Genomic DNA, 20,853 nt, shown 5'->3' with positions numbered 1-20,853 from the left:
ACTGGTCCCTAACCGTGTACCAAATTTGAGCGCCATCGGTCCAGCCGTTCTCGAGATCTGGAAACGACCCCTGCACGTGCGCACGTGCAGCAGCACCCCATTTCTGGCACATGGATATGCAGTGCCTAGTGGGTGCCTACTACATGCCAACTTTCAGCGCAATCGGCCAAGTAGTTACCGAGATATTGCAACAATTACAAAACTGACACCTCTTCGTTTTGCACGTGGCACGTGCATAAGGGGTCACCCAAATGCATCGGGAATAGTCCAATACTTGGTAGAAGGAATGAAGCTACCCTACAAAAATTACCGCGTGTAAATCGGTCAAGTGGTTGCTGAGATATAAGCCTCGCAAAAGCGTCCGCACGGCCGGCCGGCCAGAAATTTCCGTTAAAGGGACCCTCCCACCTTCAAAAAAGTTAATGAATTGGCACGAAAGTGATGTCGCTCGGTTCAGAAAGAGCGAAAACGAATATCTACCAAATTTCATCGAAAAATATTCACCGGTTTTCAAGATATTAGACTTTTACTTTTGTTTACTTTTTGGGATCTCCGCTGTTCCTAGCGACTTTATTTGAAAGTGCGGCATTTGTTGCGCGCAAAGCAGCATATACCACCGCGTGCTACCAAACGTTTTAGTAAAAGATTTAAAAATCGTTAGATCTCCGCTGACGTCACAAATTCTAAGGGGGCATACCAATGCACTAGCCCCTTAGAATCCGAAAACTGCAAGTTTGAAATTCCATATCTCCGAATTAAAGCATTTGTCGATGTTGTGAGTGCCCAAACCGGTATTTGCAGGCCATGGCCACCAATTTGGCTATCTCAACTCAAAACTAATGTTAAGGTGGGAGTGTCCCTTTAATCTAAGGAAAGACTACGCTCGCTTCGCTCGCTCCGTAATCATTCATGTCGGCAGGAGCCTGACGCTAGTATTTTCACGAGTGACTTTAATGTCAATGTTGATTATGATCGTGAACTTTTATGTTACATTACTGGTCTAAAATTACTTTTAAAGCTGCTCCTTCAGACACCTAGCTGAAGACCGGCCAGAAGTGCTAGTGCTCCAATGCCGTTTTGAGCCCTGCTTCTTGATATAGACGCTGTGGTAGCTGTCAAGTCTGTCTGGCTATGATTTGTCCTGCTAGCGTATTGTGCGACTACATTCTGCAATTAACCAGCTGACTGGAACCATTCCGTGACTTATAATGAATGTGTTTTATACAATTTGATCAAGTTTAGATGAGGGCATAGTTACAACTTACATATTTGCAATTCATGTATAAAGAAATGAATCGAGCATCAGGATAACTGCTCTAAACCGTGGTTCGTGAACTTACGGAAGACATTCATATGGTGACTGCAGCACCGAATTGAAATTGTTTTGGTAATGCCAATCAACAGCACATGCTTTCGCATAGCATTGCTCTTGCTAATCGCAGCAGGTCTCGCTCATTGAACGCAGCAGTGAAGACCGGCGAACATCTTCCGCCACCAGCCTCACATAGCTTTCACCGTCGCCGAGCTGGCGTCTGCTGCCTCCTACCTTCTCCGGCACAGCTGATTGGCTCTGTTTGTGCCTGCGGTTTTCCCTCTGCTGGCTACTCACTGTCTGCAAGTAATTCTGTGCCGGACTGCTTGACGGCTGCTCCAAAATCGTCAGCCGACGCAGCACTTGTTTCGGTCAGCTGCTGCAGTTTCTCTGTTTCTTTGTATGTTTCTCTTTCTTTTCATCTTCTCTCTCCTTTTCTGTCTGTCTGTCTGTCTCTCTCTCTCTCTCTCTCTCTCTCTCTCTCCTCTCTCTCTCTCTCTCTCTCTCTCTCTCTCTCTCTCTCTCTCTCTCTCTCTCTCTCTCTCTCTCTCTCTCTCTCTCTCTCTCTCTCTCTCTCTCTCTCTCTCTCTCTCTCTCTTGTGAATTACCTCTGATTGATATTGTGAGCATTGCACACCATTCGATGTATAACTGAAAACAAAGGCACAATGTATTTAAGATAAAGGACATCGAAACTGATTTAAAAGCAGCGCATCCATGGCGCTAGTTGTGGAGGATAATTGATATAACTAAATCCGTTTTAGGTAAAGTTGAAATTGGAAGAAGCTTTGGATGAGACAGGATGGCCAGCCATTTCAGCGTTATCGGCACTTTGGTCTCAATAAGTGATCATTTTTCCTCTGAGGTGGCAAAATAATATAGTTGCTCTGTAATCTCAGTTCCCATTTCCGCAAGTCCTAATTAGTCAGCCCACATCAGTAGATTGCTTCTGGGTTTGGCATATGTTTATGAGTAGTAAACAACCTTAAATACTTCCGAATACATTTGGTATTAGCGTGCCTTTCTTCGCTCCCAGAGTTTTTCCATTAGCAAGCCGGCACTAATTGCGTGTCGGCGTCGTCGACTCTATCGAATCACACGTCCCGTGCGGGGGCAGTTCCAGCAGGGACCCTGTGAACCTGCGGTCCGGTCCTCAGGATAACCACCGTGCACCGCACTAGGCCGGCGCTAAGTTGAGCTGTTCTACGACTGTGATAGAGCCATCAATTACCGACTAATGGCACAACATGAGCATCCTCGGTCTCTCAATGAATCATTGAGGAGCGCCAGTGCAAAGCAAAGGTTCTGTCGGCATTAGCATACCTAGTCCATTCCTCGAAACGGCCCTCGTTGGTCTAGGACCGTGCATTCCACAGAGCTCGATCGTCTGAATTATTGAACGCCTTCTCATTATCACTTTGCTAATCGAGCCGGCCCAGTGAAACAGCCGACGCTGGGTAACTATTACATCAAACTGCAAATTATTGCTGCAGACACGGCACAGGTGTTATTGAGAGCTTGGCTGGATGAGACTCTACAAGCGCTCATTATGTACTTAACAATTGCCTCGGCGAACAAGGGGCGGGTCCGGCTGCGCTTCGTGCATGGTAATAGCTCACTTTACTTCTGCGTAAAGAGGAATTCCCACGGACTGCGCACAGACATCTCAGCGCCGTCCGTAAAAACGACGTGTGAGACACCGCTGTGCCACGAGATGTCGGCTGTTATCGACGAGAAATCAAGAACACTCTGCACCTCGGTCCCAGGGCCCGGACCGTGCGATCTGCGCCGATTTACGGCAATCCTGGCGAGGCCTGAGAACGGTAGGTGGCACCCTGTTGGCGGCGTCGGGACTCGAGTGGCCCTCTGGCTGCTTTTCGGCCTCTCCACACTCAAAATGGAGCACTTGACGCTCTCTTCGCTCTAGCATCTCAACAGGTCGTCAAGCTGGGAGCTGACGGCAGCTGCGCCGTGACTGTCGCCCGCCGACGAGGCAAAACCGGCGCACAGCGAAAATTACATGTCACGGGCATCAGGGAAGGCTAGGCATTGAGGGTAAATTTCGCAGAGCGCATGAGTGCATACATTGAATGAATATGCGACTAATGTGCATAGGATGAAATTCAGGAAAGCATGCAAATTGCATCCCTTCTTTTTTGGACTATAGTCACTAACGCGTCATTGGCCCAGTACCTTCCGTCCATTTATCTGCATCCTACAAATAGGTACCTACAAATGTTAAGATACCTATGTTTTACAATGAGTGTGCTCTGGTATGCAATCTCGTAGCAATTTATGAAATAAATTCAGTTCGATGATGCACCCATTATTCAAACGAATTAATCTGATCGGCCGTACCCGTATGGTTCATTTTTTGTACCATAAAACGGATACGACTTGCATAGACGGTATTGCATCGGCTCCGGCCCACCCTCCACCCGCCGAGGGGTGGTAAACCCATACAGACCGACATTGGGAAACCCGATTTGCATGCCACACTTGGCTTGCCTTAGATAGTGATAATTTACTGTTGTTTAAGGCAATGTTTCTCCAAAGTGATGGTTATGATACTGCAGGTAAAAATAGTCTTTACATCGCTTGAGTGAGTACCACGGTCATCTTCAGCATCTGCATCTGCCGCGCATCCTTCTCCGCCTGAGAATCCCCGCGAGAGAAAGAGAGGCGGACTGCGCCGAGGAGCCGGACCTTCGGACCCGCTGAGAACGGGCGTGAGGCATCGATCGAGATAACATAGCGGTCTATGATGAGTGTTGAGAGGTTTGTTGACGGGAAACTCGAGTAGTGGGAGCCGGACGCCGCGTGGAATCCGCAGGAGTGGGATGTCACTGACTGGGGGAACACAATGGATCGCTCGTCAGACCACAATGGCTCGGTGATGCCCGCTCAGTGGCTATTGACCGTTCAGTGTTCATTGCCTCGCCCTGGCGTGTTGCGGGGCGCGTGCTCGATGGACAGCTCTCGAAGATACTCCGCCAAGACTCGTCTTGATATCACTCCCTGATAAGGCACCTTACGACACCATCGTCCGACAGCTTTGTTGTCCTCCTCCACTGCTTTGATGCGTTCCATTGTAGTCCACCATTCCGCTCCGTTATGAAGTTCACTTGTCTCGTGTTTACACTTTACATCCACCTCACTTGTAGACCATTGCGCATGACAGTGTCATGAACGAATGCTCTCAGTGTTACGTAACAAGTCTTCCGTTCAATGAGCGCCTCATGCACTCAATCACCCCGAATATTCACGTCACACCTTCAACGGTGCCTCGGCGCGCTGCGCGCGGAAGTCGGTGGCATGTCGGAGGGCAGTATGGGCCGCCAATGGAGCACCCTGCCGACTCCGACACCAACAAACAGCGCTTCTTGGAACGCAGCAGCGTCGCGAGGCGTCGGACGGTGCGTGAAATGGCTGTCATGTGCCGGGGCGCGCAGTGGGGTGCCAGCATGCCCGGAAAGGCGGGATGCTACCCCGAATTGATACCGTTATCTCGTCATTGCACGGTCGCTAGAGACGGCGGAGGGGGGGGGGGAGAGCGTCACTCCCTCTGTCAGTGGCCAGTGGGATAGGGTGCAGGAAGAGCCGGGAAACATGTATGTTGATGGAGTGAAAGTCATGGTCTCGATTTTTAAGAAGGCACTGTTTACGCCTTGTGTGATTTTGACGCTCTTCAAATTACGTACATACATTCAGAATGATGCATGGCTTTGTTTGCAAGCTTCTGAGTTCTATTTCATTGTCACACTTATTCAAATACCACGAATTCCAGTAGCGCATCAAACAGTTACAATCCTCGAACAATGCCATGCGCTTCTTTTCATGCGTGATTGGGAACCCATTGTCCTTCCTGACAGTGCCTTGCCGAGCGCTGACTGTCAGTGCGCCGATATCTCTCCCAGCGATCAGACGGGGGTGTCGGGCTGCTCTGTGAGGTCCCCTGGGGCGGTGCTGCGCGTCTCTGCACGATTGGCCTCGGAGTGCCCTCCCCGGCCGCGAAACAATCGGTGACCGGGTGACCCCCGGCCGGCCTCTTGCCCGGCCTTCCAGCTGAGCCGAGCCGCTCCGGATCGCGGTGCCGAATCACCGACCCACGACTGGGGAGCAGGGGAACAGGGATGGTAGGAAGGAGTAAGGAGGAGAGGACAGAGAAGGAGAGAGAGAGAGAGAGAGAGAGAGAGAGAGAGAGAGAGAGAGAGAGAGAGAGAGAGAGAGAGAGAGAGAGAGAGAGAGAGAGAGAGAGAGAGAGAGGGGGGGCAGAGGAACTGACCCCTCATCGTTTTTCATCCCTGTCACCTCGGTTTGATTTGGTGGGCATTTTTTGGAATGATGAGCACTCAAAAACAATTTGTGGTGGCAAAATAAGCGCGAGAATGAAAATGACCGCAACATTCCCTTCCAGTCGTAATTAAAAGCCTATCAAACTTGCATTCGTGTACTTTTCGTTGACTACTGCGGCTGTGTTTAATTCATTCCTCGTTAGGCGACTGCCCGTTTTGGAAAGGCCCAGAGCCATTACCGATCGGCTGAGTGGCGTCTTGGTGTGGAGGCCCGGTCCCCTCCCGTTCCGGCTGCGCTCCGTTCCCTCCGTTCTCCTCCGTTGAGCCGGCGCTGAGTAGCGAGGCGACGACTGCATAATTGTGGCGACCGGCAGTGCAGCCACGCCGCTCACCGGTCATAGATAACTGCCCCCTGGCCATTACCGGGGATGACTCGAACTTTGTCCATTACCGCCGGCCCGACCGGCACCGCCAACGGTGAGCTGCGCCGAAAGCTGGAGCGATTAAATTGGCGCAGTGCGGCGAGGGTGGCGCGGGAGGTCGGTCACCGGTCAGGTTGGTAAAGCGTCCGCGACTCCGCGGCGGTCCGCACCGGTCGTCAGCTCGCCCCAACGTCCCCGGCGCGCGCTAATGAATGCCGCAATCACCGCAAATCAATCGTGCTAAACCGTTTATAGATGATCCCGTCCAGTTCCAATCTATCGGCCGGGTGCAAAAAAGCTCCGTCGGAGACGGCTGGAGACAAACGGAGACGGACAGATACGGCGGTGCGGACAGCACTGCACTTAGCAAAATCGGGAGAGCGTCTTTGAAGCGCGACAAGCGTCCGGCCTGTCCAAGTGATCGGCTACATAAGCGGCGCAGTTTGACAGAAATAAAATGCACTCAGATAAGGTGCGGCGGTGAGTGTGTGCACCGCTCGTCCAGCATCGCTGTCGTTATTTCCGTGCGGTACATGGTGCTAACGACTCAGCTGAAAGTGGGGTCGCAGTCGTAACGAGCCCCACTGCAATCGACTGGTGACCTTCGGCGCATGGGGCGCGCGTGGCGCATCGCTTTTATCTGCAGCGACGATCCCGGCGTTTTGGAGAGGCTTGTTTGATTGCCTCGGCCGCGAATGGTGGTGCTATGGTTGTGGCTTATGGGCTGCTGCTCTGGTGGTCCAGCAGCGGGGATCGAGCCCGATGCAAAGTTTCTGCATAGCAAATACGGCCCTGCATGCACGGCTATAATGTCGTAACTGTTGAGAAGGAAAGAGGAAAATGTTTAATACACTTCGCCGGAATAATGTTCACAATATGATAATTAGTCTGTTGTTTGATGTGTGCATGTTTACAAGTCATTCAGAATATTCCTTGACGAGACATGATTAAAGCACAAAGACCTTCAATGATCGTTGCCTACGTTTTCCGTTGCCGTTGGTAGCTGCTATTTTCTAAATATTCGTGAAGTCCAGTGCCGGGTTTCGATACCCTTTCAACCGTCTTCAGCATCGAAGACGTGCTTACCTGCAGTATTCAGTCACCACAGAGGACACGGATGGGGACATGACGTTCTTGCTATCACCGAAGGTAGGAGATGCCCCCAGGATACCGGTTTCATGTCCGTGAAGGGAGGGCAGGGCGCCCGCTGACACTGTCACCTGGAGCGTAAAGTGGCACGTGTCAGTCTGGTGTCCCTGCCGGATCCTCTCGGCTCCGACCGAAATAGACACGGTGTCTTCCGGGAGTTAAAATAAACGCACTTGTCACGATACGCTCAGTAACTTATTCTGGATACACCGAATCCGGCGCGACCTCAGTCTGATACGGTGACGAAAGGGGAAGACTTTTGTGCTTCGTGACACGTCTTACATAACTTCATGCATTACCAATGTGAACACACTGCACGACTGTTGCTGACCATTGAATGCAACCTTCAATGATTGTCCAGTGCTCACAAATTTACACAATTCTGAGGCACTTCGCCAACATTGGCGTTGACCCAGCCTCACCTCAGCCTGGAGTCCCCGAACGACGTGTCCGCCTTCGGTGATATTCCGAACGGAGCGCCAGGTTCGCGGACTATTCGGCCAGCGCGTCGGTTTTGCCGACAGTCTAGACGCACCATTAGAGCGGAGACGGCTGGCGGCGGCCGATATCGGCGGCAGGCGGCGCGCGCCACTCCACGTCGCCGCCGCGCCGCCACCGCCGCCGGCGGGCTCTCCGATATGAGCGACGACGGCGGGGCGCACGTGGTTTTTGCGCCCGCCGATGCCCCGTCCATTAGAACATCGACTGTCCGTACCCGGGCTAATGTTCATTTAGTGTATGTCGGATTATGAAACGTCGTTTTTAGGGCTTCTCTAATGCTGGCGGAGACGAGCGGGGCGATGGCGGAATTTTGACTTCGCCGGATGAGCAGGAGCAGCCTTCATCGCAAAGGCCGTGGAGGGGCTCTTAGCTTTCGGCAGCTCTCCGCACCGCGTCACGACGCAGGACGCTCTCAGTTGTACCGAGTGGGGGAGCCACCATCCGGCAGAGCTGGCGATAAGCCAAAGCTGCAAACGGGACCGTTCCTTCCGGAACCAATAACACTTCACACTAACTTGGCCAGCTTTGCGGTTGGTCATAAGCTGCCTCCAGACTCAGGCGTAACTTTATGGCATGGGAGATGATCTGGGCGGAGATACCAAACTAATCAGCTCATGATTCAGAGTGCGTCGGAGTTATGAAACAGACATGCGCAACAGGATGCAGTTCCGGCCCCCACAGCGCTCAAACGCCACCACGACCACGGCGTGGAAGCTAAGGCAGTGCCGGTTCAGAGCGTCATCTTCTCATGCTAAATCTCTCAGATGACTGTGTGAACGCCTGACCTATGACCAGGACACGTGGCGCCGTACAGAAGTTCAGTTTCGCACCATGCTCGAAGACATAGCGCTATGAGTTCAGCGTTGTGCTTTCCGTCTTCTGACCGGATCTGGCACTTCCTTCATCTGAGCGGGAATCTCCGCCACACAGGTGCGAGCAATCAGCGATTATTTGCTTCCGGCGGGCCCCGCTCACGCGGACAGGCGATCCGCTCTAACCAGTGGAAAAATAAGCCGACTTATGTTGGCCAAAGGCGATTTCGAGCGGCCAAGAACAGTCGGAACCAGCGTCAATTACAGGTAGCCACCACCCTAAACTGAAAGCTACCCGAATTGAATAACTGAGGGTGGCTAATTTGATGGACTGCTGGGCTGGTTTTCCGGAGTCTGCGGACTTTCCGATGGACTTTGGAGTGATGTGTGGTATGGCACGCTAAATGGTCCACTATACTGATAAATACCGGGATTTTAGCATTTCCTTTTTGGGTATGATAATTGCAAAACGTGAATCAGGCGATTTCATTACTTTATAAGTCCTTGATAATTCTGTACTTGGCTTTAGGTCAAAATCCAATCTTCAAGCAGTGATTGGTTACATCGGGCTGGTTTTCTGTGCATCGCTAGGTCAAGATAAGGGCACGTGTAAAAAAAAGCCCAACAGGCGCCGTCGCGGTGCGGCGCAGGGCGAGTCGGAAGCGCTCCACGCGCCCATAATACCAGTATCATCGCAATCGACTAATGTCTGATAAGTGTGCGGCGGCGGCCGGCGGCCGCGGCGGCGGGCCAGACGACACTGTTTTTGTGACCTGCCCCGTCGTCAGCCGACATGGTTTTTGTGGGGCGGCTCAGATACGGGGGCGGGCACAGTGTGTTGTGTGTAGGCATTGATAATCGTGACTTCACTGGTCGCTGCCGACACTATAAAAGGAAACGAAATCTGAGAAGTTATTTTGCGCATACCTACCTACTTAGAAGTAAATTTTACTTATAATATTAGCTATTTAGCTGAGTATATGTGATAATGATTATGCGTTATTTATTTTCCTGCTCCGACCGGAATAGCGTAATGCCAGGAAAGCGGACGAAGAAATTGAATTTGAGGAACAGCTGGCACTAGTTATGATGAAATCAAACGTTAAGTCCCTGAAGTAAGGTCAACTCTTACCTGCATTCACAATCTATATTACTATTTGAGGTGACGTAGTTTCTGTCTATTACGAAGGTCGCGACATGGTGCCACGTAGCGCGGGTTACAGGCGAGACCGTCGCACCTGGCGCGCTGAAGTTTACGCAACTCATAGAACAAGGATGGACAACGTGCCTTTGAGGGGTCTCAGCTCGATCGGATCGATAGCGAGCGCGTGGCGCGTGTCCGAAAAGTGCAAATTCGCGTCATAGACTTTACATGTATAAATCGGCTGGCAAAAACGGGCGAAAACAGCCAAATTTGCCCGACACGGGTCCGGTCCCGGTGCAATATCTCGGTAACCGTGGGCCCGACCGGTACGGGGAAAACAGCATCGTGTAGAGAATCGAACGGGCTATCGAATGGTGTGCGGTGCAGGGGTTGGCACGCGCCACGTGCACCGGGGAGGACACTTTCTTTTGAAAAATGGACGTTTTGGACGGATTTTTGAATTTATATTAATTTCAGGTGATCGCCAGACGGAATGAGTTGAAACAGCGCCTATTAGCAATAAAAATGTACCGTCTCTCATGGAAAAATTGTTAAAAGCTAATTGATCAAAAATAATGTGGAAAAAATCGCTGAATTAAATGGTATTTGTCCAAAATGTGCCACTAAATAATTACACGGATTTTGCTGCTTAACCTGATACGTTTGACAATTGAAAATGCTATCATTTGAAAGAGCATTCAATTCTCTCCAAGATCCAATCGTCACGTTTGCATGACAAGCAACAGTATTCTTAAAAATATAAATGTTTCAAACCTCTGCAAAACGATTTTTAGCGAAAATTATCTACGCCTTTCATTTGTCTTAAAACTACGCGCCTAAATTATAAAGCACATTTGACAGATTCTGAACTGGAAAGCATGCTTATCAGACACGGGCACCTCGATGCGGTGGATATTTTTTCCACAAACCAAAACGTTTAGCCGTCAAAAAGTAATCGACCGAAATGGATAGATAAACCAACCGACACAAGAACAACCAAACACCCGCCGATCGTAAATGCCCCTTTTCGCGTTGCGGAGCACGCGGGTCACCCTAGTTCCTACCACTTTGAAACGTGATGAAATTAGTTACCGACCGGCAAAGGCGATCGAGTGTTCCTTATCTTCGTACTACTACGTAGCTTAACTAGCCTTCGTATCACTTAAGAAAAGTAAGAAATACGAGTTGACCCTAGATTATTTATAATGATTTATCAGAACTCTTCGTTGTCTGTATGCACGGTAATCAACATGATCGTAAAAAATGCTTAACTCACGCATACAAGTGTCGTAACCTAACATCACTGCAGCCATCACGCCCAACCACCCACTATGGCTCGGTTTGCATTTGTCCTGTGTCGTTTCCTTACTGCTGACACTCGTCTTTCTACCTTTTCAGCGGAGAGTTCTACCTGGGCCACCGGAGCGCAGAGATTCAGGGCCTCTCCTGGTATCAGCTCGTCCACTGGGACAACATGCGAGATGTCCAGAGCAAGCACAAACTCAGTGAGTGAACTCAGCCGGTGCGGCTCAAACTCAGCGAGTTAACTCAGCAAACACGGCTCAAACTCAAAGAGTGCTCTCAGCCAACAGAAACGGCCGGAGACATCTGTTTGACCAGTCAATATGTGCAAATGCTGGGGAGAAGCCGTAGTGCCCACAGCTTCTGCTGGGGACACCCAATCATGCTACCAATCCTTATAATTTTGTTAAGTTATAAGTTCTACCATAAAATTCATACATATGCAGTTACTTTGCTCGGCTCTGGTTCGCAAAATGTGAGCTTCAAAGACGGCGCGGATATGTTGATTGTACCTAGCTGGTGTCGGAACAGACGGTGACAACAGTCGCTAACTGCGGCAAACCTGTCGCCTGAGACCTGCCGACGGCTCTCCGCTGCTTGGTGTTGTTCGCTGACGGCCGACTGCACACTTTTGTCGACGGCCGATCGTGTCAAACAATGCGATTAGCCATTGACAATGGCGCTGGAGCCTGTCATACACGAATCGTGGCCAGGCTGTCACCCAAAAGCGACACGGGTCTTGTTCAGCAATCAGCTCTAATAAGAGCCGACCATGTCTGCCTCGCGTCACAGATATGCTCCGCCTGGGTCTCCAAAACAGCGCAAATCCCACAGTATTGTTGCCACCGTCTGCTGGAGGCATCTAGTTTTATACAGCTAGGAGTATGTTATTGTATTTTCAATCTGGCATAACAGTTGCTGATGGAAGGCACTGTGCTTCGGTGCCTATTCTATGTCAGTGCCAGATAATATAGGTAATGTGCCTACCCACATAAAAGCGCTGGATCATCGTCTTGCATCCTTCGTCATTAAAACTAACCACACACCATCTCTTACGGTCCATTTGCGTTTTCAGTCAGCACGTCGGACCAGGACCGCGCCTGTATCCTGCTGCTGCGTCTGCAGGGTCGCGGAGGTCACTGGCTCTGGGCCCACTGCGTGCTGCAGGTCAAGGAGAACCTGGAGAGCTCGCAACACCCGGTCATCATCTGCACCTGCCAGGTCCTCAGGTGAGCCGCACTCCATTATCATTATCTCCGCTATCATTATCTTCATTATAATTATCAATATTATACAATATACATACTCCACTTAAAAAATAAGATGACTTGTTGATGAATCGGTGAATATTCTGTATACTTCGTTGGACTCGGCTGAAACAGCAGCGCAAAATAAGAACATTCAATGTTTCGGTGCCTACTTGACACATCCAATACTTTCAAAGATGGGTTCGTATAAAAGTGCATCTCCCACGCGATCCTCGTCCGTCGTCATTACCTCATTTGCCCTCAAGCCTTCTTAAACGGATCCCCTAATGTCAATGGAAACATGGGTCATTGAATAAACCAACACGCGGCAGCTGGCACCATTACCATGCGCTCTCAGGTGGCCCAACATCCTGGATCGAAACAGGATCTGCAGAGTCGGTAGTGTCGCGCGGTACAGCCTAACTCCCAGGACGGCCTTCGCGGCTGCCGGGTGCCGTCTGGCCATGGGAGCGTGGCAGAAACACGCTGCCAATTCCGGTTTCGTACCGATTCGGTGATATGAACAGACTGTGCTGGAACCCACTGAATAATGCCGGTGGGAGTGCCAAGCAGTTCTGGTATAATTCCCGGATGAGTTTGGTACAACAGCCGGGTGTGAGCGCTGTGACGAGTCCGTGTGACCGTCTCCGGTCGGCGCGGTGTGCCGATCGACTCTGAGGCGCGCCGTCCTGACCTTGCAGTCCACTCTCGGGGTCCTTGACTGATCAGCCGGTATCGCCGCAGAGATCTGCCGCAAGTCCGCCGCTCGCCTGTCGACAGTTAGAGGCCCGGCCAGAGAAATGGCCGAGACCACCGCGCAAAAATCGGACCCTGCAACCAGACGGATTACAGTTTTGCTTTGCTAGCAAAAGCCGAGCTGATTTTTCTGGGCGGGAAGGGTCGCATTGATTGGGGCCACCTTGAGTTTCTCTGAGATGCAGCGGTGGACGTGGTTGCAACTCTAGGTGTGGCTCAATTATGGCAGCAAAAAGCGCCGAATAACGGTCGGAAAATGCACGAAAACAATGCGCCACACCTTCTCAATTCGTCACTTCTCATGCCGACCACATTACTGAGCTGAAATCGGGTTTGTCGGGCATCAGCAGTGGACCTTGCAATCGTCTGTCACGGGCGACCTACGAAGCCATAATTAATGATGCGATTATCGTCCCGGCAAGTTGGCGCTGTGCGCGGCTCGTCAGCACCCGTCGGACTCGGTCAAAAATGTGTCTGCAGGGGGTACGCTCTCACGCAGCCCTGAGATGCCACACTTTTGGTGCCCCAGTGGCGGCGCTTTACAGACACTAAGCTGACGAGTAATTGCCGGTGACCGCGGCTGGCCTCCGTCACCTATCGGACGGTAGTCAGATGCTCAGAGGTGTTACCGCCTCAGCCCAGTTAGACATCAGTCGCTGCAGCCGAGATAACGCCTTTCAGATCGCGCTGATAAGGGCCGACGGCTAAACGCATCGGCGGCTTCCCAGAAAAGGACCGCTAAATAATCTGAAGTATAAATAATCAAACTGGAATCGAACGTCAGTTATTCTGATCTTACTAGTTTTGATGACAAGAAGCCGCAGTCTGGGAATAGCGCTGATATATCTGATATGAGACATTTTCAGACTTCACAAGGTGTCGCATTCTCAGCATGATATCTTATAGCAATTAACTTCGGTTAGGTACCACGATTGTAAATATTTTAGGGGTAAGCAGCGAAGGGATTGCCGAGACTGACGCAGTTGCTTCCGTTTCAGTGATGAGGAGGCGGCCGTGATGCGCGCCAACGCCTGGCTCTACCACTACTACTCGATGCAGGGGAAGCTGCAGTACAGCCTGCAGTACGACGCGCAGACGCCGGCGCCGGCCTACTACCAGCAGCTGCTCGGCTACTCCCACCACCACCACCCGCATGAGGCGGCCGCTCTGCACTCGGCCTACCTGCACGCGCCCATCTCCCCGCACCCGGGCGCGCACCACCTGTCCCCTCCAGTCCTACCGACGGCCCAGTACGCGCTGCCGCCGGCGCCCTATCACGCCTACCCGTCCCTGGAGCCGTCGCAGTGGCCGCGCTACGAGCACACCTTCAGCTCGGCGGCTGCCGAGCGGCCCGAGCCGGCACCTGCGCCGTGCCCGCAGCCGTTCACCTCGCCCCAGAAGCGGCCGGCCACGCCGCCCTCCCCGCGGCGCCGGCTGTGCGCGCCCACCGTGGTGCCCCCGGCCGGCAGCCCTCCGCGGCAGCCGCTGCCCATCAAACGGCGGCTGATGGCCTACGGCCAAAGCGGTTACGGCAGCTACGGCTGGAGCGGCCGCGGCTCGCCGCAGCACGCCGCCTCGCCCGGCTCCGAGCGCAGAGACGGCCACTTTGGCTTCTCCGGCGGAGGCGGCGGAGGTGGCGGAGGAGGCGGCGACACTGCCGTGATGACCGCGGCGCGGTTCTCGCCGCTGAGGCTGCAGGGACCTGGTCAGAAGGGTGTGGATCCGGTGCTGGAGACGACAGCCGCTCAGGAGAGCTGGTCCTTCAGCCCTCCGTGGCAGGAGAGCAACCAGCGCGTACCGGACCTGGTGGCTCCGTCGCACGAGGCGGACGGCTCGCCGCGCCTGGGGGATCCCCACGCGGTCGAACAGCGCCCTCTGCTCGCCGGCTGGGCGGACGTGTCGTCTCTGCACGACTTTACGACGCCGCTCTCGACGTCGTCGGCCTCGTCACCGTCGGAGACGTCCGGTGACGACGCGGCCAGCCGTGAGGAGACTCGGGTACCGACGTGGGCGCACCCTGCCACCGGAGCGGTCACCAGCAGCTCCGCCGTCCCCCTCAGGTACGTGAACACACTACCCTACCCATGGGCCGAAATTAGTCCCTTTTTGCCTGATTTGGTACAGGCGATTTGCTGGTGTCGCACGGTGTGAATGATAATGTTCCGAACTGGTAATTTTACGGTCAGCATTCCAAAACGACATCGTTGGCGTTGATAAAAAAGAGCGGTAATCTGAGGTAGCCAAAAGGTTGAGAGGTATGACGGTTTGCCACCCGAGACATGTAGTGAAATTGGCGAGGGGACCTTTGCCACGCAAAGGGCCGTTTTTGCGCTGTGACGGCAGGTGCATTAAGTGGCACGCACATTTTTGCGCTGGCGTCTTTAAATGACAACTGATCATTAGCAATTAGTGGCTTGGCCGGAACAGCGCATACCGTGATGGGACAACACCGCAGCACGAGCAAAACAGCGCGCGACACAGTCATCTGATAACCGCAGGTGGCATACAAATCAGCACCCTGGCCGGGAGGCGCCGCCGCATAGCAGCGCGCAGGGGTGTCGTTTTCCGAAAATGATTGGTAGGGCCCAAAGGCGGCGGCCGGCCATATGTGACGGGGCTTAAAAGGTAGGGTACCCCCAAATCTGCCTTTCTCATCGGATTTCGGCCACTTATTTTTTCGCCCTGGTCATTGACAAGACAAACCAAAATCTAAAAAAAACATTTTGGAAGTCTAGGTCCTCACCGAGCTCCGTGCACAAAACGTGCAGCTAAATAGGAAGTTATAATAGTGTCGGAGGAATGCACGCCATTCTGAAAGAGGCCCACGCCGACTTAAAAGCACGGCTGTGCTGAAAAGGGCCAGGAACGGTTTTGATGGCCCAAGCCGAAAGAAAAAGACGGCTGCGGGGCCAGGAACGGCTTTGAAGGCCCACGCCAATTGCAGGGTTCGACAACTAACGAGGTCTCGAAACACCACGATAGTTAGTCCACTGAGTCCACACTGGTGACTCTGAGGGTCCCAGTGGCGTCTGAGAATACTATTCCGGTCTAAAGGGACCCCGTCGGCGCTCCTGAAGGCACCACCGACCTCTGAGGTCCCCTTGTTGGCCTATGAAGGGCCCGCACCAGCACTCAGCTCAGCAGCTCTAAGGGTCCCACGCATATCGGTGATGGCCATAAACCAGTGTATCTGAGGGCCCCGAAACGGCGCTTAAGAGGGCCCTCACCGGCGACTGTGCAGGTCCCACTCCGGCGCCTCTGAAAGCCCCACACATGTGCATCTGACGGACACCCACCGGTGACTTTTGCGTGGCCTACACCGGCAATTCTGAGGATCCCACTCGAGTCTGAGAGCACCGTGCCGTTCTCTAAGGACCCCACTGAACTTCTGAAGGTGCTGCCGGCCTCTGAGGACCCTTTGCCGGCCTGAGGAGTGAGGATCCTGGCCTTGCCGTTCCCTAAGAACCCCCTGCCGGCTTGCGAAGGGTTCGCGACAGCAGCTCCTACGGCCCACAGGCCACACACTTCTGTGACGACTGTACATATATGCTTATTTGCTTATCTGTTTATTTTGATTTTTTTACCAAGTGATAAGTGACAAAAGATTTGTAGGGCTCAGCGAACATTGGTAGGGCCCAAATAAACATTGGTAGGGCTCGGGCCCTACCAGGCCTATACAAAACGACGCCCCTGGCAGCGCGTCGACCGGAGGCAAAACAGCCACCGTGCGTCCGACATTTTTCCGGGAACGCACGCGACTGCCGTACCTCTCTAGCCAAGGCTTTCAGCCGAGTCCGAACCGTGGGAAACGGCCAAATACCTACTCGTGATCGGGGCCATGAACTAAATGAAACGATTACTATGATAAAGAAACGCCAAAATAGCCTAGCCTACTCTGCTTGCAATAACGGCAGATGACCTGATGTTTCATCTTTCTGCAGGCTCGACAGTCGGGCTACGAGAGAGCGACATCAGCTGATCTCAGACGTTTCGCCGTGACCTCAACCAGGCCGTAGTCAGCAGTCTGCTGTCGTGACGTGACCCTCTCAGCTGGCCTAGTGTGGTGCTCTGGAACACTGTTTGGTGCCGCCGTGCGGTGAGAGAGTGGTGAGCGTGGTGAGCGTGGTGAGAGTGTTGAGCGTGGTGAGAGTGGTGAGCGCGGTGAGCGCGGTGAGAGTGGTAGGTCTTCCGTGGGCCAAGTCGCACTAGCGAGGCGTCAGGGTGTATCGTTACACGCGGCACGAGCTAAGGGATGCCCAGCGACCAGGAGCGACTGATGCTCGAACCTGAAGAGGAAGGAGCTCTCACCTCAGCTTCATTTGCTCTCGGAGCGGATGCCACTCAGCGCTGTCCGCGCTGGACTGACGAATGATGATCTTAGCCGGGAATCGTGACAGATTCCTAGCGTAATCTCTAATATTTATTACGAGAGGTGCCTGTCGGGTAGTTGTGAATTGGTAGACGATAGGACGAGATATAGCACGGGGGTCGGGCGCAGCTGGTGAGTGTTTTGTACATATGGTAGTCTTTATACGTGCAGCGATTTGTTTCCCGTGTGTTTTTGTACCAAATATTGCGATACAAAGTTGTTGATGTCGGTTTGTTGAGAAAGCAATATAAGATATTTCATTTTCTGTTTGTTTTTTATGGGGAGTTTTGCGAGTTTTAGTTCCCCATTTTGCATGGGAATGACGTGGAATAGGCACCGATACCATGCAGTACCCGCCCTTCTCTAACACTGTGAGTGTACTGGGGTTTGGTCACAGCTCAATTTTTCGGCCCCGATCGCTCATCATCTTATCCATCTTGCGCGTTGAAGGATAGCCACTTGTTGGCGTTTTGGTAAATCTGTTTTTTTTTTTAAGCCAGTTTTGCACAGAAGTCAAATATAATGACGCACGAAAGCATAGTAATGGGGAGCAGTTCATGTAACGTTTTTAACTTTTATCACAATACTTTTAAGAGGAAGATGACCCACTGTCTCACGCTCGAACGTTCTTAGCAGGAAAGTATGAAAACTTTTTCTCGTGCTTTCCTCGGTATTTTTGACAGTAAGACAATTCCTGAAAATAGCTTCTGGATCGACGGTCAGGGTAATGAATTGATTGGACCTTGGATGCATTAATGGAACCGCCAAATATAGTTATGTCTATCGTGCGATATTGTTTATCTGTCTACGGCTCGTGTGGAATTACTCAAGTGCACAGGATTCAAAAAATTGTAAATTTTGGTGCCCGTGTTATCACCGGCAGGCGGCGAAGTGACCACGTGTCAGATGCAATCAAACTTTTAGGGTGGCTTACAGCTGAGCAGCTCATCGATTTTCACACTATATGTGCCTTGCAACGTATTATCCGGAACGAAGAGCCCACAGGCCTGTACCTCACCATCGGTTCGCAAGCCGACGAGATCCACGATCACAACACACGTCGAGCCGTAAACAGGACGTTGCCGCGCATACACACTAAAGTCTGGTCGGCGCCGACTGTGTTACCGAGGCATTCGCACCGGCACCAAGCTGAGCCCGTCCTTTTACTTAATCATGCGTTGTATTATTATGTGAATGTGTGCGTGATTGATGTGCGATTTTAATTATGTCTGATCAGTTCTAGGAACATTCTTCATCGATTTACTGACTGACGTGAGAAAGTGAAAAGCCCCGTTTTACGTGGACCTTTTTCGAATAAACTTTAAGGGAAAGTTGGGTAATATCGTCCAGTAGGTAATATCGGAGAGGCGGTTATCTTCTGAACTCTCCCCATGTGCATACGCAAATATTTTATTTGGAAAAAAGGTAGCACTGGATTTCCTTTGTCACCACCTCCTCACTCGCAGGCAGTTTGCCGCTAGACTGTCATAATTGTTTTACGATAACTCGCCATTTGTCCTTCCATCCCTACAACTTACCTATTAATTACCTGTTATCGCAGAGATAAAGAAGTTGACTTGTAACTGCCAACACTTACCTGAGCATTTTTGTTATTGATTATCCCGCGAGTTGCTGGGGGGGGGGGGGGCGTTAAACGCCCCCACTTTTTTCGCCGGGCCATAGCATTTAAACGGCGCGCCGCAGGCGCGCCAAATTTTGGGTACCTGTAGGGAATTGATTGAAGCTTATTGTGACAAAGTTTCAAAAAAATCAGTCGGAAAATTTTTGAGATATCGAGGTTTTAGTGACGTCATGATTTCTGAGTTTTCGACCAAAAACGGCATATGTTCAAAAAATCATATAAAATCACAGAATAGACATACAGACATGCCGTAAACGCCATTAGACTGCCAATACCATGAACAATCAAATGGCTATCTTCGATTGTTAATTATCGTTCCGCATTTTCCAAAATCTTGAAGTGAATCTTGGCAATTTCTCGTGACTACTTCACGACCATGATACATGCATTGCTTAAATTGAGCTTTTTTTGCCAAACACGTACACATATGGTAAAATGAATGTCACCATCGTGTTCTACGCCCCAAATTACCCATAAAACATGTGTCACAGGCTGCGAATATCAGTTTTGATTTTCGGGAATATGTGCCTGCCCGGTTGACCTGACCTTGACCCTGACCTATGCTTGACTGACCCCTACATGGAGCTGACACTCTTGTAGGCCTTATATGATGGATTGTGCACCGTTTTGACAGAGTTTATGACGAGAGGCGCCCTTTGCGAAGTCCTGAAGTCCATGCTACTGAAAGCCCGATTTCAGGTGTTTGACCTGACCTTGACCTGACCTGTGACCTCAAAATTCAATTTTTAAGTACTCATCTGAAGCGTCTCGTCGCGTTCTTTCGTTTGCCGCCTCGTGCGTTTCGCTGCGCCTATTGGTTCTCGAGTTATCGGCTGGGGGCGTTTAACGCCCCCCCCCCTCCAGCAAACGGTGGGTGACGAAATACCCCAGCAACTGCCGGGTTATGGGACAACTATCTATGTTCAATGTGTTTGTGGCTCCCATTTTACCGCATTTTGAACGGCCTACGTGTTTGTTATTATCGGAATTCGGACACCCATCCGATATTACCCCATGGGGGAGGTGTTTGAACCCCCCTCACCCTCTTTTATAAACTCGGCTCCTGGGCCACGGAGCGACACGTGGAAGGTGGCGTTCGAAAGAGCAAGAAGCCAACGCATAACTCTGGAGCCAATAATATCAATATCAAGACTCTTGGGATCCATTTGGACGCCCGTCCGTAATTTGCTGCTGCTGTCCGATAATACCCAAGAAGCTTTTTTTTCTTTAAAAAAATCGCTGAGCTCCAACGCAACACCGGAACCTCAGCAGACTTTCTAAAAACAATGTTTTGGGCTTTCTACATATATTTAAATGACTCCCGTTACATAAAGATGATAGCCTTCATGCTACGATGGCTTGAAGTTACTCGTCCGATAATAGGTAAGTACCTACCCAAGTTTCCCCTACTGATGACTGATTATGATTGGCTGGGCTATGAAACAAAACTTTTCAAGGCCTTCCAGGCACTCTCATACTGATTTTACACCTTTCCATACAAGCAGTGAACCCTCAGAGAGTAGCGTGGGTTCTCTGAGTCTGGTGTATGACCTCAGATGGTAAAGGGCTTTTCGAACGCAGTTTGAGGGCCTCACGAGGTAGTGTCTAACTGTGGACCCATGTGGGGTTTCCATGCTCTGCAAGTGGCACCTTGCATACTTGGTCAGACGTGTAGACTAACAGACCACTCATCAGCCTGGCCACCCACCTAGGTGTGACGGAGTGCATATGACGAGAGTATGCCTATCTGATGCGTCAGTAGTGACACCTGACGGAAGAATATACAACTAATAGTGCTAGCATGACTACTAGATGCAGACACGCTAAACTGTTGAGGGTAGAAGCAGTGATTAGTGAAGTGCCTACTGCCTGGCCGATTGCCGGTTGCGACACAAAGATAGG

The 20,853-nt window shown here is 51.5% G+C and overlaps 1 protein-coding gene across 1 annotated transcript in view; it reads left to right on the top strand.

Moving 5' to 3' along the window:
* The window catches only part of LOC122391048 (neuronal PAS domain-containing protein 4-like), an 83,421-nt gene extending 65,849 nt beyond the window's left edge, over positions 1-17,572 (top strand). The window contains exons 8-11 of the mRNA XM_043384580.1: positions 11,034-11,140; positions 12,013-12,166; positions 13,939-15,000; positions 16,882-17,572. Of these exons, the coding sequence (XP_043240515.1) occupies positions 11,034-11,140; positions 12,013-12,166; positions 13,939-15,000; positions 16,882-16,939 (1,381 nt within the window). The 3' untranslated portion in view covers positions 16,940-17,572. The remainder of the gene's footprint in view (positions 1-11,033; positions 11,141-12,012; positions 12,167-13,938; positions 15,001-16,881) is intronic.
* The last annotated feature ends 3,281 nt before the right edge of the window (positions 17,573-20,853 follow it).

This window comes from Amphibalanus amphitrite, unplaced genomic scaffold (genome assembly GCF_019059575.1).
Source record: "Amphibalanus amphitrite isolate SeventyFive unplaced genomic scaffold, NRLGWU_Aamphi_draft 000419F_arrow, whole genome shotgun sequence".
NCBI classification, from domain to species: Eukaryota; Metazoa; Arthropoda; class Thecostraca; order Balanomorpha; family Balanidae; genus Amphibalanus; species Amphibalanus amphitrite.
The sequence above is the reverse complement of the archived record's forward strand: the minus strand, read 5'-3'. Positions and strand labels throughout refer to the sequence as shown.